This window comes from Oncorhynchus tshawytscha, linkage group LG09 (genome assembly GCF_018296145.1).
Source record: "Oncorhynchus tshawytscha isolate Ot180627B linkage group LG09, Otsh_v2.0, whole genome shotgun sequence".
NCBI lineage: Eukaryota > Metazoa > Chordata > Actinopteri > Salmoniformes > Salmonidae > Oncorhynchus > Oncorhynchus tshawytscha.
In genome coordinates this window covers 76,698,538-76,712,439 of record NC_056437.1, presented here as the reverse complement: position 1 = coordinate 76,712,439, position 13,902 = coordinate 76,698,538, and the positions used below count along the sequence as shown (strand labels likewise).

The 13,902-nt window shown below is 46.4% G+C and overlaps 1 protein-coding gene across 1 annotated transcript in view; it reads right to left on the bottom strand.

Moving 5' to 3' along the window:
• Window positions 1–4,973: 4,973 nt before the first annotated feature.
• LOC112258722 (myocardin-related transcription factor B) overlaps window positions 4,974–13,902 on the bottom strand; it is a 40,897-nt gene continuing 31,968 nt past the window's right edge. Inside the window, 7 exon segments of the mRNA XM_024433247.2 lie at window positions 4,974–8,802; window positions 8,804–8,954; window positions 9,061–9,121; window positions 9,224–9,334; window positions 9,457–9,624; window positions 10,712–11,587; window positions 13,652–13,814. Coding sequence (XP_024289015.2) covers window positions 8,457–8,802; window positions 8,804–8,954; window positions 9,061–9,121; window positions 9,224–9,334; window positions 9,457–9,624; window positions 10,712–11,587; window positions 13,652–13,814 — 1,876 coding nt within the window. The 3' untranslated portion in view covers window positions 4,974–8,456.

Below are 13,902 nucleotides of genomic sequence, written 5' to 3'. Positions count from 1 at the left end.
ACCCCAAACCGCAAGCAATGCAGGTGTAGAAGCACAGTGGCTAGGAAAAACTCTCTACAAAGGCCAAAACCTAGAGAGGAACCAGGCTATGAGGGGTAGCCAGTCCTCTTCTGGCTGTGCCGGGTGGAGATTATAACAACATGTCCAAGATGTTCAAATGTTCATAAATGAACAGCATGATCAAATAATAATAATCATAGTAGTTGTCGAGGGTGCAGCAAGTCAGAACCTCAGTAGTAAATGTCAGGAGTATCTCTACCGCTCCTGCTGTCTCTAGAGAGTTGAAAACAGCAGGTCTGGGACAGGTAGCACGTCCGGTGAACAGGTCAGGGTTCCATAGATGCAGGGAGAACAGTTGAAACGGGAGCAGCAGCACGGCCAGGTGGACGGGACAGCAAGGACTCATCATGCCAGGTAGTCCTGAGGCATGGTCCTAGGGCTCAGATCCTCCGAGAGAGAGAAGGAAAGAAAGAGAGAATTAGAGAGAGCATACTTAAATCACACAGGAAAAGTACTCCAGATATAACAAACTAGCCCCCCGACACAAACTACTGCAGCATAAATACTGGTGGCTGAGACAGGAGGGGTCAGGAGACACTGGCCCCATCCGATGATACCCCCGGACAGGGACAAACAGAAAGGATACAACCCCACCCACTTTGCCAAAGCACAGCTCCCACACCACTAGAGGGATATCTTCAAACACCAATTTACCATCCTGAGACAAGGCCGAGTATAGCCCACAAAGATCTCTGCCACGGCACAACCAAAGGGGGGGCACCAACCCAGACAGGAAGATCACGTCAGTGACTCAACCCACTCAAGTGACGCACCCCTCCTAGGGACGGCATGAAAGAGCACCAGTAAGCCAGTGACTCAGCCCCTGTAATAGGGTTAGAGGCAGAGAATCCCAGTGGAGAGAGGGGAACCGGCCGGGCAGAGACAGCAAGGGCGGTTCGTTGCTCCAGAGCCTTTCCGTTCACCTTCACACTCCTGGGCCAGACTACACTCAATCATATGACCCACTGAAGAGATGAGTCTTCAGTAAAGACTTAAAGGTTGAGACCGAGTCTGCGTCTCTCACATGGGTAGGCAGACCATTCCATAAAAATGGAGCTCTATAGGAGAAAGCCCTGCCTCCAGCAGTTTTCTTAGAAATGCTAGGGACAATTAGGAGGCCTTCGTCTTGTGACCGTAGCGTACGTATAGCTATGTACAGCAGGACCAAATCAGAAAGATAGGTAGGAGCAAGCCCATGTAATGCTTTGTAGGTTAGCAGTAAAACCTTGAAATCAGCCCTTGCCTTAACAGGAAGCCAGTGTAGGGAGGCAAGCACTGGAGTAATATAATTTAAAAAAATTGGTTCTGGTCAGGATTCTAGCAGCCGTATTTAGCACTAACTGAAGTTTATTTAGTGCTTTATCCGGGTAGCTGGAAAGTAAAACATTGCAGTAGTCTAACCTAGAAGTAACCTAAAGCATGGATTAATTTTTCTGCATTATTTTGGACAGAACGTTTCTGATGTTTGCAATGTTATGTAGATGGAAAAAAGCTGTCCTTGAAACAGTCTTGATATGTTCGTCAAAAGAGAGATTAGGGACCAGAGTAACGCCGAGGTCCTTCACAGTTTTATTTGAGACGACTGTACAACCATCAAGATTAATTGTCAGATTCAACAGAAGATCTTTTTGTTTCTTGGGACCTAAAACAAGCATCTCTGTTTTGTCCGAGTTTAAAAGTAGAAAGTTTGCAGCCATCCACTTCCTTATGTCTGAAACACAGGCTTCTAGCGAGGGCAATTTTGGGGCTTCACCATGTTTCATTGAAATGTACAACTGTGTGTCATCTGCATAGCAGTGAAAGTTAACATTATGTTTTCGAATGACATCCCCAAGAGGTAAAATATATAGTGAAAACAATAGTGGTCCTAAAACGGAACCTTGAGGAACACCGAAATTTACAGTTGATTTGTCAGAGGACAAACCATTCACAGAGACAAACTGATATCTTTCCGACAGATAAGATTTAAACCAGGCCAGAACTTGTCCGTGTAGACCAATTTGGGTTTCCAATCTCTCCAAAAGAATGTGGTGATCGATGGTATCAAAAGCAGCACTAAGGTCTAGGAGCACGAGGACATATGCAGAGCCTCGGTCTGACGCCATTAAAAGGTAATTTACCACCTTCACAAGTGCAGTCTCAGTGCTATGGTGGGGTCTAAAACCAGACTGAAGCATTTTGTATACATTGTTTGTCTTCAGGCAGTAAGTTGCTGCGCAACAGATTTTTCTAACGTTTTTGAAAGGAATGGAAGATTCGATATAGGCTGATAGTTTTTAAATATTTTCTGGGTCAAGGTTTGGCTTTTTCAAGAGAGGCATTATTTCTGCCACTTTTAGTGAGTTTGGTACACATCCGGTGGATAGAGGGCCATTTATTATGTTCAACATAGGATGGCACAGGAAGCAGCTCTTTCAGTAGTTTAGTTGGAATAGGGTCCAGTATGCAGCTTGAAGATTTAGAGGCCATGATTATTTTCATCATTGTGTTAAGAGATATAGTACTAAAACACTTGAGTGTCTCTCTTGATCCTAGGTCCTGGCAGAGTTGTGCAGACTCAGGACAACTGAGCTTTGGAGGAATACTCAGATTTAAAGAGGAGTCCGTAATTTGCTTTCTAATGATCATGATCTTTTTCTCAAAGAAGTTCATGAATGTATTACTTCCTGAAGTGAAAGCCATCCTCACTTGGGGAATGCTGCTTTTTAGTTAGCTTTGCAACAGTATCAAAAATAAATGTTGGATTGTTCTTATTTTCCTCAATTAATTTGGAAAAATAGGATGATCAAGCAGCAGTGAGGGCTCTTCGATACTGCACGGTACTGTCATTCCAAGCTAGTCGGAAGACTTCCAGTTTGGTGTGGCGCCATTTCCGTTCCAATTTTCTGGAAAGTTTCTTCAGAGCTCGGGTATTTTCTATCCTGAGCACAGGGAGCTGGATAGGATCTCCATGGAGATGAACCAACTGTCATTCAGGAGGCAGCAACTGATCGACCGCAGGAAAATGCTGACCATCCTGCAGGAGTTCAGGAACCGCTCCAACAACAATAGCACAGGTAAAGAGGAAATTCACTGTCTATAACCGCTATTATTGAGTAAATGCTCATGGCAGGCATGGATGTACTGTGTGATGTGTCCTCTAGCTATGACCCGCAGGGCTGATGTGTTCTATCACTGACTCCCTCCGAGACATGTATTATCTCTCTTTGTCCAGCAGAGGGATCCAAGCAGCAGAGTGAGATTCAATGCATTGATCAGGAACTGCAGGAGCTGTCTGAGAAGAAGAGAGCGCTGCAGGAAAGCCAAGATAACATTCTCCATTCCAAGGACCAAAGAAAAGGTGTGTCTACTCTACTGTCGTTATGGTGATACTGTCCTCACACAGCACTCTCTTAACACTCACTTTCTGTTCATGATTGTCTCCCTTGAATATCCTTTTCAGAGTGCATCATCAGTCAGGGGGGCGTGTCTGTTCTCCCTGACCCCTCTGTTGTCTTTGTTGAAGCTCCACCCTCTATACCAGGTGAGTCACTTGGACTGAGAGTCAAATGAGGTGTGAACTTGTTCATTTGTGGGTTATTTCAAGCGGGACCCCCATTTTGCTACAATTATTTTCCTGGCCTGCTTAGATCAGAGGCTAGTCCTATAGATGTGTGATGTCATATGGTCATAACTACACTCCCTCCATAGCTCCGGAGGTAATCCTGGACATCCAGAAACTTCCTCCCTGCTCATGTCAGACCCAGTGCCCACAGTGTCGACAGTTCATCACCACAGAGATGGTCACTTCAGTAGGCAATGTGGCCTGTCTGGTCTGTGTCACAATGTCTATACTTGGGTGAGTTGACCAGCACTGTCTTAGTTCTGTGTTACTACCAATTGTCTGCCATCTTTGAATGGACAGGAGGTGGACAATGAGGTGTTTTCAACTCTATTCTTCATCTGGAGTTGGAGGGAGTAGGATATTTCAGTTAACGAAGAATAGGAACACTGCTTAGGTCTCTTAAGTAGAGGTGCCAACAGGTGCTTTTTGGAGACTGCATTCCAGATGTTTGTTTCCTGAAGTACTATGCAAATTTCAGTTTGTAGTGCCTTTGGGCTAGTGTCATATCTGATAATCACATCACCTGATGGAACGCAAAGTTTAACACTATCTTTCCTGGTCTATTCTCATTCAGCTGTGTGGCTGGCTGCTGCCTTATCCCTTTCTGCATTGATAACTTCAAAGATGTCACGCATAGATGTCCTAAGTGTCGAAGTTCAATAATCACCATCAAAAAGCTCTGAGGTAAGGGCCCACATGTACATAGAGACTAATAAACAGGTCTCAGACTGGGCTTGGAGATCCCCCCCTTGTGATGATGAGACATCTACCATGAATCTGAGGTGACCCATTTGGGATTCAGTAGACACCATGCAGGTACAGGACAGCATTGGATGTGGAGGACATGGACAATGAATGTGGAATGGAGCCAAGCCATAGTGAAACATGTTCTGCTGAGTGAGAAGTGATCATAAATTCCCAACAACTGTACTGAGGTCAGTGTCACTCCCATCACTCCTGTGATGATGATGTAGTCATACTGTGAGAACTGTGGCTGCATCCTGTACATTTTAAGTTAGTGTGTATGGCATTGTTCTTGGAATAAAATGTATTCATCAATGCAATTTATTAGAGAAACTGCATTAAAATGTTTTTTTTTAAACATTTTTATTGACCTGCAAAAAACCTGTGTGAATTGTAAAACATCGGAGGAAAATAGTGTTTCAAGGTCTGTGAACTCTAAAGCTGCATGTGACTTATCCAAGCCTAGTGGTGGCTGTGTTAGGGTTTGGAACTCCTTGATAAACAAAAAGTCACATGATATGGTTGTTTTATTTACTAAACACAACTGAATCATTTTCACACACAATGTACATGACCGTTTTTATTGACACAAAAAGGCAATATATATACACATTATGGGTATACAGTAGTATGCATACTGTATACACCAAACAGTCTTAATACAAAAGAGCTTAGATGTGCTACATTTGTATAAAATGTACGAAAAGAGCTCATGTGTGACATTTGTAAAAAATAAAAAAAATGTTTTAAAATGCATGACAAAATATATACACAATGTGCAAAATGTATGGCATACTAACTATGTATCAATACACCATTGCAAGGGAAGGGGATATACTAGTATAGTACAAATAAAATGACTTCTGATTCCAGCTCATTCTCCCTTTCTGTAGTTTGGACACATGATCAATGGGGCACTGATGCTCAGACAAAAACAAAGTTGTGCACAAAGAACAATCAAGGGTCAGGCAATGTTTTTTTGATTAGCTACCCATTTTTATCCACTCACAGTGTAAACTGCTTTGCAATTTAAGTGCTTTTGTCTGTATTTCTAACAGAAATGTGTGCCATTGAGGCATTAAAGGACCAGTGCACTCAAAAGCATTTATATACACTGATTGTACAAAACATTAGGAATTAGGAACAGCTTCCTAACATTGAGTTGCACCCCCCTTTTCCCCCCAGAACATACTCAATTCGTCGGCGCATGGACTACAAGGTGTTGAAGTGTTCCACAGAGATGCTGGCCCATGTTTACTCCAATGCTTGCTTCTCACAGTTGTGTCAAGTTGGCTGGATGTCCTTTAGGTGGTGGACAATTCTTGATACACACGGGAAACTGTTGAGCATGAAAACCCAGCAGCTTTGCAGTTATTGACAGACTCAAACCAGTGTGTCTGGCACACCGGTGTGTCTAGTTCCAAACCTCTCTGCCAATATCAGCTAGTTTTCAGTTTTCCCCTCCCCACTCAGACCACTCCCAGACAGTCATAGTAAAATTATTGCTCTTTGCTAAGGAGCTGTTTTAGTTTCTTTTTGATCATTTTAAGTGAACACAATCACAGTAAGGTACTTCATTGTTACTCAGAAAGTATTTGATATTGAGTTAACAGCTGCATTGGACCTTTAAGCCATTTTCTTTGGTAGGGGACAGACAGGTAGGCTAGAATTGATCCAAACCCTTGAAATACATATTTCTTTAGCACGGTCTGCAATGTATTTCCAAGGAATGCTTATGCTGTCGTTGGTGGGTCAAACTTTATCATGCCGAATAGTGTTTTAAAGCTTCTTCCATTTTTGGGGGCTCTACTAAATTGCAGAAAGGTTTCTGTGTTTCTAAAGGCAGTTATCCGTTGCGTAGCTCAGACTGCTTGATAAAGAGGACTGACAACTTTTGTAAACTCCTCTGCCTTAACCCATTTTAACCGTTGGTTCAACACTTCAAATGCTTTCACATTTTATCTTTGGCCAGTATATGTCACTGTAATGTAATTTTTTAACTACATGTGTACGATTGCAATAATCATGTAGGATTTTGACCTAAAAGAAGACTTCAACTGGGAGAGAGGAGTGAAAACCAAGGCTATTACAACAGTGTGGAGATCATTTTAATACCCATCTGTTGGTAGTAATGGTACATATGGATCACACACTGCTTTGAAATGTGTTTTGAAAGGTGTTTTGAAAGGTTGCCTCTTGATGTGATGTGAGTGGCTGAAATCCCGATCCTACATAATCTGCTGGTCTAAGGCTTCATGAATAGAGACACATCAGGCCTACTACAACAAAATTATACAATAATGATGCTTACATTTGAACCTGCAGGACTATAGCCACAAATATTGCTAAGCTGATCACAAAAGCTCAAGACAGCCTTGAACCACCTCTGCTGATTCACTGTGACTCCTTGGCTTGTCAAACTGAATGATGTCAATTTGTTTGTTCTCGGTATGTCAGCCAACTAAGGTCAGACGGTATATTGAAGAGAGCCATTGAAATGCAGAGGGGAATTTACTGGCTATATTTCTGCCAGTTCCTAGAATCAAAACAAGCAAAAGCGATATGCAACACAGATGTGCAGTGCACACACAGACACCAGCTCTACACACCAGCTCTACACACCAGCTCTACACACCAGCTCTAGCTCAGGTGCACTGCATGTCACACATAAACAAGCAGGATTCAGCTGATCTGTACATTGGGATAAATCCACTCCAGACTTGACAATAGGGTTGAGAGAGAGAACATTTCCAAAGGCTCTTTTGTCGATAATATAAAGGACATAGGCCTGGGCTAGCTAGCTACAGCGGTGCTGTGCCACCTATTGTGACCCCATGCACACTCAGGCAAAGCACGTTGTAGTTTGGTAAACAAACTCACATTGGCCCTACTCTCCCCCACACAAGAATAGAGTAAGAACAACAGCTGCTAAAAATGTGATGGCTCTCAACTTCTAATTTGGATTAATTCAAGAGTTCTCAGGGCGACAGCTCTCATATTGTCAACCAATAATACTAAATGTGGGTATCGTGCACTCACTGTTTTATCTTACATGACGTAAGGGTGCTTACTGTTAACACTCACTTTAAGTCTCCTGCTTTATTTTAGTTACAACACAATCAGTCATTACTCTTTGGAAAGTCTTCAGTTGAATTAAGTGAAAGCAACGCGTTGAAAATATCAAGATATTTGGCAAATGGTCTTATAAGGCATAATGCAATATGTGCAGTCTTTTAGCATCTGTGTCCAATTCCCTCCCGTGATGGGAATCGCATGGGGGCACTGAGTAAAGCAAAGGCAGTTATTTCAAAGCCATAATGCTAAGCTAATACCACATTCCAATATGTCATATACATACACATATACAGCTGCCTTAGTGATGTATGCAGCAGAGCAGACAGACTACTGCTACTGTAGACATAGGCTTATAATATATACAATCTCTCTGCGCTGTCTGTCAAATTTATCACGAAAGTCAGTCAGTAACCATGCCACTGGCGCAGTCAGAACCAGGCGTGAAATTCTCTAACACCTGGGTCAACATCTGTTTCCACTAGCGAGTTCTCATCCTGAGCCGGGATCACATTTCCTGATCCCGCTCCTTATCTACTGTAACTCCATTTCAGGAGAGACCACCCTTCCACAGACCAGGTCCTCTTCTGAAAGAGATCACAGGGGGAGATCAACCTCTTCATACCATTGATCTATACCACAGCCCAGGGGGTGCTTAGCCTTCCTTAGAATGAGTGGCTGTTATGAGGGACGATACCTCAGAGGGAAACAGCTACACTGTATATCCAATGACAAAGGAGGGTCCATGCCTCTAGCACTCCGATCTGCTCAGAGCAGTGAGATCCACCACTAGTGCTGCTGTAGCCCTGCAGGGACTCAAGGCCAGCAGCACTGCACTCTCCTCCCCCACTTCCACTGGAGAAGGACTGACCTCTCCGTCTCACTTATCAGTATGTGTGTGTCTCTCCCTGACAGCCCTCTGTCTGAACAGGCCTGTTTGGAGGGGGTGGGGGGGTGGAGGTCATATTGACGCCCCTTAGTCCCAGTGTAGCTGCAGGTCATGGGAGTCCAGGAAGTCAGAGGAGAAGACCCCAGACGGGGGAAGGCCTAGTGGGTTGAGTCCCCCCGTCGGCCCGGGCATGGTCAGGTCCAGCCACTCCATGTTGTCCAGGTTGGTGTGGTCCAGGTGGTAGCTGGAGGGGGGTGCACTGACATTGTTGAACCCGGTGGTGTCCGTGTCCATGGGGGAGTGCTCCAGTAGCTGACTGTGCAGCTCTTCCATCAACCTCAGTGTCTGGGGCTCAGTCTCCCCCTTCAGCGTGCATTCCAGGAAGGCCTCCAGCTGGTTGTCTATGGCCAGGGCTGTCAGGCTGGGTGGGGCCGGGGGTTAAGGGTGGGGGCGGGCGGGCGGGCCACCTGGATCTGGGGCGGGGGCGGGATAGCACCGTGTTGAAGGGCAGGGTGGTTACGCTGGCGGTCACAGGAAGCAGCTTGTCTGGAAAGGAAGGGTCCAGTCTGATGAAGGGGGAGATCTCTGTAGAAGAATAAACATGGGAGATGATGGATTCATGGCCAGGGAGGGACTCAGCTGTCGTAATGGAGAGGAGGAGACCCCAACCATAGTCAAGTATTTTTCTCACCTCCACTCTCGATCAACACGTCAAACAGGTCATCCATGTGCTGGCTGGTTGCAGTGGGTACCTGCATAGACAATAAAGACCAGTCAATACCTGCCTCAGCGCCTAACAGACCTAGAAGGTCAGTCCAGTGTGTTTTAGTAGGGTGTTATAAAAGCTCTATTACCTGTGCAGCAGTCTGCATTCTGCGCGTCTGTTTAACGGCCTCTTCGTAGCGTGGCGGGTCCTTACTCTTGGGGATGTGGTTTGAGAAGTTGGGCTGGCAGGCAGAGGGGGACTGATGGACAGACAAAACACATAGATCTAATCCCTATAAGCTCTAAACAACCTATGCGGTTCACATATTCAACACAACTAAATTAATATGTGGATATAATGCAGTATTTAATTAAACAATGCCTTGTTTGTTGGACCATTGGGGACTGCTTGGTTGGACGAGGCCCTGGCAGGGGACCTGCTCCCTGGGAAAGTGTTTAGGAAACACTGGGGGATCTCTGTCTGACCTGGGCCTGCTCTGAACTGGAACCCAGAGCCTGAGGTGGTGGTTGTGCACAGTGGGACTGTCATCTGTAGAGGAATGATGAACAGTGGTTAACACCATGGTACACACTCCTTCTGGGGCAGATAAATACTGGTCAGCTGTAGTAGTACACACCCTCCATTAGAAGGCACACAGTGGTTGGACAGGGTACACACTCTCTCTGGGAGGAATAAAAAGTGTTTATGTATTATTATGTGGTAGTACACAATCTCTAGGGACATAATAATAATAATATCAGTGCAGTGCAACACTAAGCAGTGTGTTTCTTGATGTGGGAGCACTCGTCAATGAGTGTTGTGCTGCAGTTGCTGTTGCTAATTCTAACTGGCTGTTGATTCGGCCCAGTGCAGATCTGCAGACCTGGGTTCAAATAGTATTTGACATCTTTCAATTAAGTAGTGTTTGCTTGAGCTTGCATTTGAGTGACAGATGGACGGAGTGTGCACTTTTGGGACTATTCAGTTGGTTACATTTTTGCCAGGCAGGCCCAGTCAAGCACAGCTTAAGTATTTGAAGGAAAACAAATGCTATTTGAACACAGGTCTGGTACTATAGAGACTAGAGCAGATAGCGTAGTCTAGTGTGCTGTCTGCCTGGCCGTCTGTCAGCACCTGCTCCAGTAACCGGAGCTTAGGCAGGCTCCGGCCCTCCTTTTGATGTGACTAGGAGAGGAATTCATCACCCTGTCCAGGCCTGCTATTACCTTGGCAACACACTAGATAAATCACCCAGAGAAGAGAATATTGAAGAAGTTGGAGAGGGAGACTCTCTGCTTTCAAAACACGGCTAATGCCCTAAAAAATGTGATTAGGCCGGCCCATCACAATAGAATGTAAGCAGCGATTTATAAAGTGTCTCTGGAAATGGTGTTATCCCAGAAGAAGGGCACAAAAACAGGATGTGCAATTTATTCAGCGGAACAACTCATCCACAGACCAGACAGCAATTTATTTAGTTATGGTTTGGTGCAGCACACAGCCCATGGTGAGTACTATAACACAATACACAGAGACACTACAATACAGGTGGGTAAAATGGTGTCTGCTGACAGTACCTTGGGGAATATCCCACTCTAAATATGGGATTAGAGTAAATTAAACCATACATTCTCACCTGTGCCATGGGTTGGGTCTGGGTGGTGTGTTGTTGTTGGTGGGGTGCTGAGGCCTCTGTTTTCTGGATGAGACCTGGAGCTGTAGTACTAACTGTGGTCTGCAGGATTGGCTCTCTGACCTTCAGCATAATGCTGTTGTTCGGTAGCTGGATGGTGGCAGTGCTGGTGGGCAGGGAGACAGGCAGCAGGATCTGTGTTCCAGGCTGGCCAGACAGTGAGGTCTGAGGCTGGGGCTGTCTGAGGACCTGAGGCACCTGCTGGTGGCTGATGAAGAACTGAGGCAGGGGGGACGTCTGCACCTGGCCTGAGCTGGGCTCCTCCTGTTTCACCACTGCTAGTGGGCTATGTGCAGAGGCAGAGCAGATTGAGGCGGCCCTGCCCTCTTCTTTGACCTGGGCCAGGGCCATGGGGCCTGGAGGGCTGGGCAGACCCCTCTTCTCCACCTCTAGCTGCATCTTCAGCTCCTCCACCAGCTTCTGCTCCTGCTCCAGCTTCCTCATCAGCTCCTCGATCTGACGCTCCTTCTCGTGCAGTCGCTGGTCCTTCTCTGAGGTTCTGGTCTCCATTGGGCTGTCCTCCAGGCGGCCTTGGTGGGGAGATGACCCAGAAGGAGTGGGCCGAGCTGGGGAAAGAGCTCCTGGCATCCCAGCCTCCTCCATGCCCAGGCTGGAGACCTCCGAGGGTGCGGGGGACACAGGAGGTGTGGAGCTCATGCTCTCAGGTTGTGGGGCCCCTGTGTAGCCTGTCAGCTCCATGGCAGTGGCAGCCTTGCTGCTGGGGATCTCCTGATAAGGCTTTAGTCTCTCTATCAGGTCAGTCTTGGTGCCAGACACCGGAAGACCTCGCAGTTTCAGCTCCATCTTCAGCTCAGCTACCTACGGGCCAGGTATAATGAACAGTCATGAGTCATCATAACAAAAAACAAGCCCTCTCAATAAATCTCCATACAACATGTCACTGCCTAGGGGCTGCGCTCTGCCCTTTAATAAACTCAGCAAAAACAGAAACGTCCCTTTTTCAGGACCCTGTCTTTCAAAGATAATAAGATTACTTGTAAAAATCCAAATAACTTCACAGATCTTCACTGTAAAGGGTTTAAACACGGTTTCCCAAGGCTTGTTCAATGAATCATAAACAATGAATGAGCATGTACCTGTGGAACAGTCGTTAAGACACTGTTCTTACAGACGGTAGGCAATTAAGGTCACAGTTATGAAAACTTAGGACACTAAAGAGGCCTTTCTACTGACTATGAAAAACACAAAAAGAAAGATGCCCAGGATCCCTGCTCATCTGCGTGAACGTTCCTTAGGCATGCTGCAAGGAGGCATGAGGACTGCAGATGCGGCCAGGGCAATAAATTGCAATGTCCGTACTGTGAGACACCTAAGACAGCGCTACAGGGAGACAGGACGGACTGCTGACCGTCCTCGCATTGGTAGACCACGTGTAACACCTGCACAGGATCGGTACATCCAAACATCACACCTGCGGGACAGGTACAGGATGGCAACAACAACTGCCCGAGTTACACCAGGATGCACAATCCCTCCATCAGTGCTCAGACTGTCCGCAATAGGTTGAGAGAGGCTGGACTGAGGGCTTGTAGGCCTGTTGTAAGGCAGGTCCTCACCAGACATCACCGGCAACAACGTTGTTTTGGCTCACCAGGGGTGATGGTCGGATTCGTGTTTATCGTCGAAGGAATTAGCGTTACACAGAGGCCTGTACTCTGGAGCGGGATCGATATGGAGATGGAGGGTCCGTCATGGTCAAGGGCGGTGTGTCACAGCATCATCGGACTGAGCTTGTTGTCATTGCAGGCAATCTCAACGCTGTGCGTTACAGGGAAGACATTCTCTTCCCTCATGTGGTACTCTTCCTGCATTCTCATTCTGACATGACCCTCCAGCATGACAATGCCACCAGCCATACTGCTCGTTCTGTGCATGATTTCCTGCAAGACAGGAAATTATGCCATGGCCAGCGAAGAGCCCGGATCTCAATCCCATTGAGCACCTCTGGGACCTGTTGGATCAGAGGGTGAGGGCATAGGGCCATTCCCCCCAAAAATGTCTGGGAACTTGCAGGTGCCTTGGTGGAAGAGTGGGGTAACATCTGACAGCAAGAACTGGCAAATCCGGTACAGTCCATGAGGAGGAGATGCACTGCAGTATTTTTTTTTTTTTATTGAATTTGACCCCTTTTTCTCCCCAATTTCGTGGTATCCAATTGTTAGTAGCTACTATCTTGTCTCATCGCTACAACTCCCGTATGGGCTCGGGAGAGACGAAGCTTGAAAGTCATGCGTCCTCCGATACACAACCTAACCAAGCCGCACTGCTTCTTAACACAGCGCGCATCCAACCCGGAAGCCAGCCGCACCAATGTGTCGGAGGAAACACTGTGCACCTGGAAACCTTGGTTAGCGCGCACTGCGCCTGGCCCGCCACAGGAGTCGCTGGTGCGCGATGAGAAAAGGACATCCCTACCGGCCAAGCCCTCCCTAACCCGGACGACGCTAGGCCAATTGTGCGTCGCCCCACAGACCTCCCGGTCACGGCCGGTTACGACAGAGCCTGGGCGCGAACCCAGAGTCTATGATGGCACAGCTGGCGCTGCAGCACTGCAGTACTTAATGCAGCTGGTGGCCACACCAGATACTGACTGTTACTTTTGATTTTGACCCACCGTTGTTCAGGGACACATTATTCAATTTCTGTTCGTCACATGTCGGTGGAACTTGTTCAGTTTATGTCTCAGTTGTTGAATCTTGTTATGTTCGTACAAATATTTACACATGTTAAATTTGCTGAAAATAAATGCAGTTGACAGTGAGAGGACATTTATTTTTTTGCTGAGTTTATATCTATCATATAGTGAAAATCTATGTTTGAGTAAAATAATCTATGTTTGTACGGAGCAGGAGTGAGCTTCACCTTCATTTCGTCCAGGTTGGCAGGTAGGACACCAGGCTTGCGGTTTGTCAGAGTCTGGTTAGACCGTGCTGGGGCAGCGCTGGGTAGAGAGACCATGATGGGACTGGACAGACTGCTGCCACTCAGAGACATGTTGGAGCAGCTGTTCTGACCCTCCGTCGACCTGTAGGAACACAGACAACGGGAGGAGGGTTTAGTGTTCGGATGGGAGAAAGAGTTTCCTGTATGTCCCATCATTCACAATCAACAGT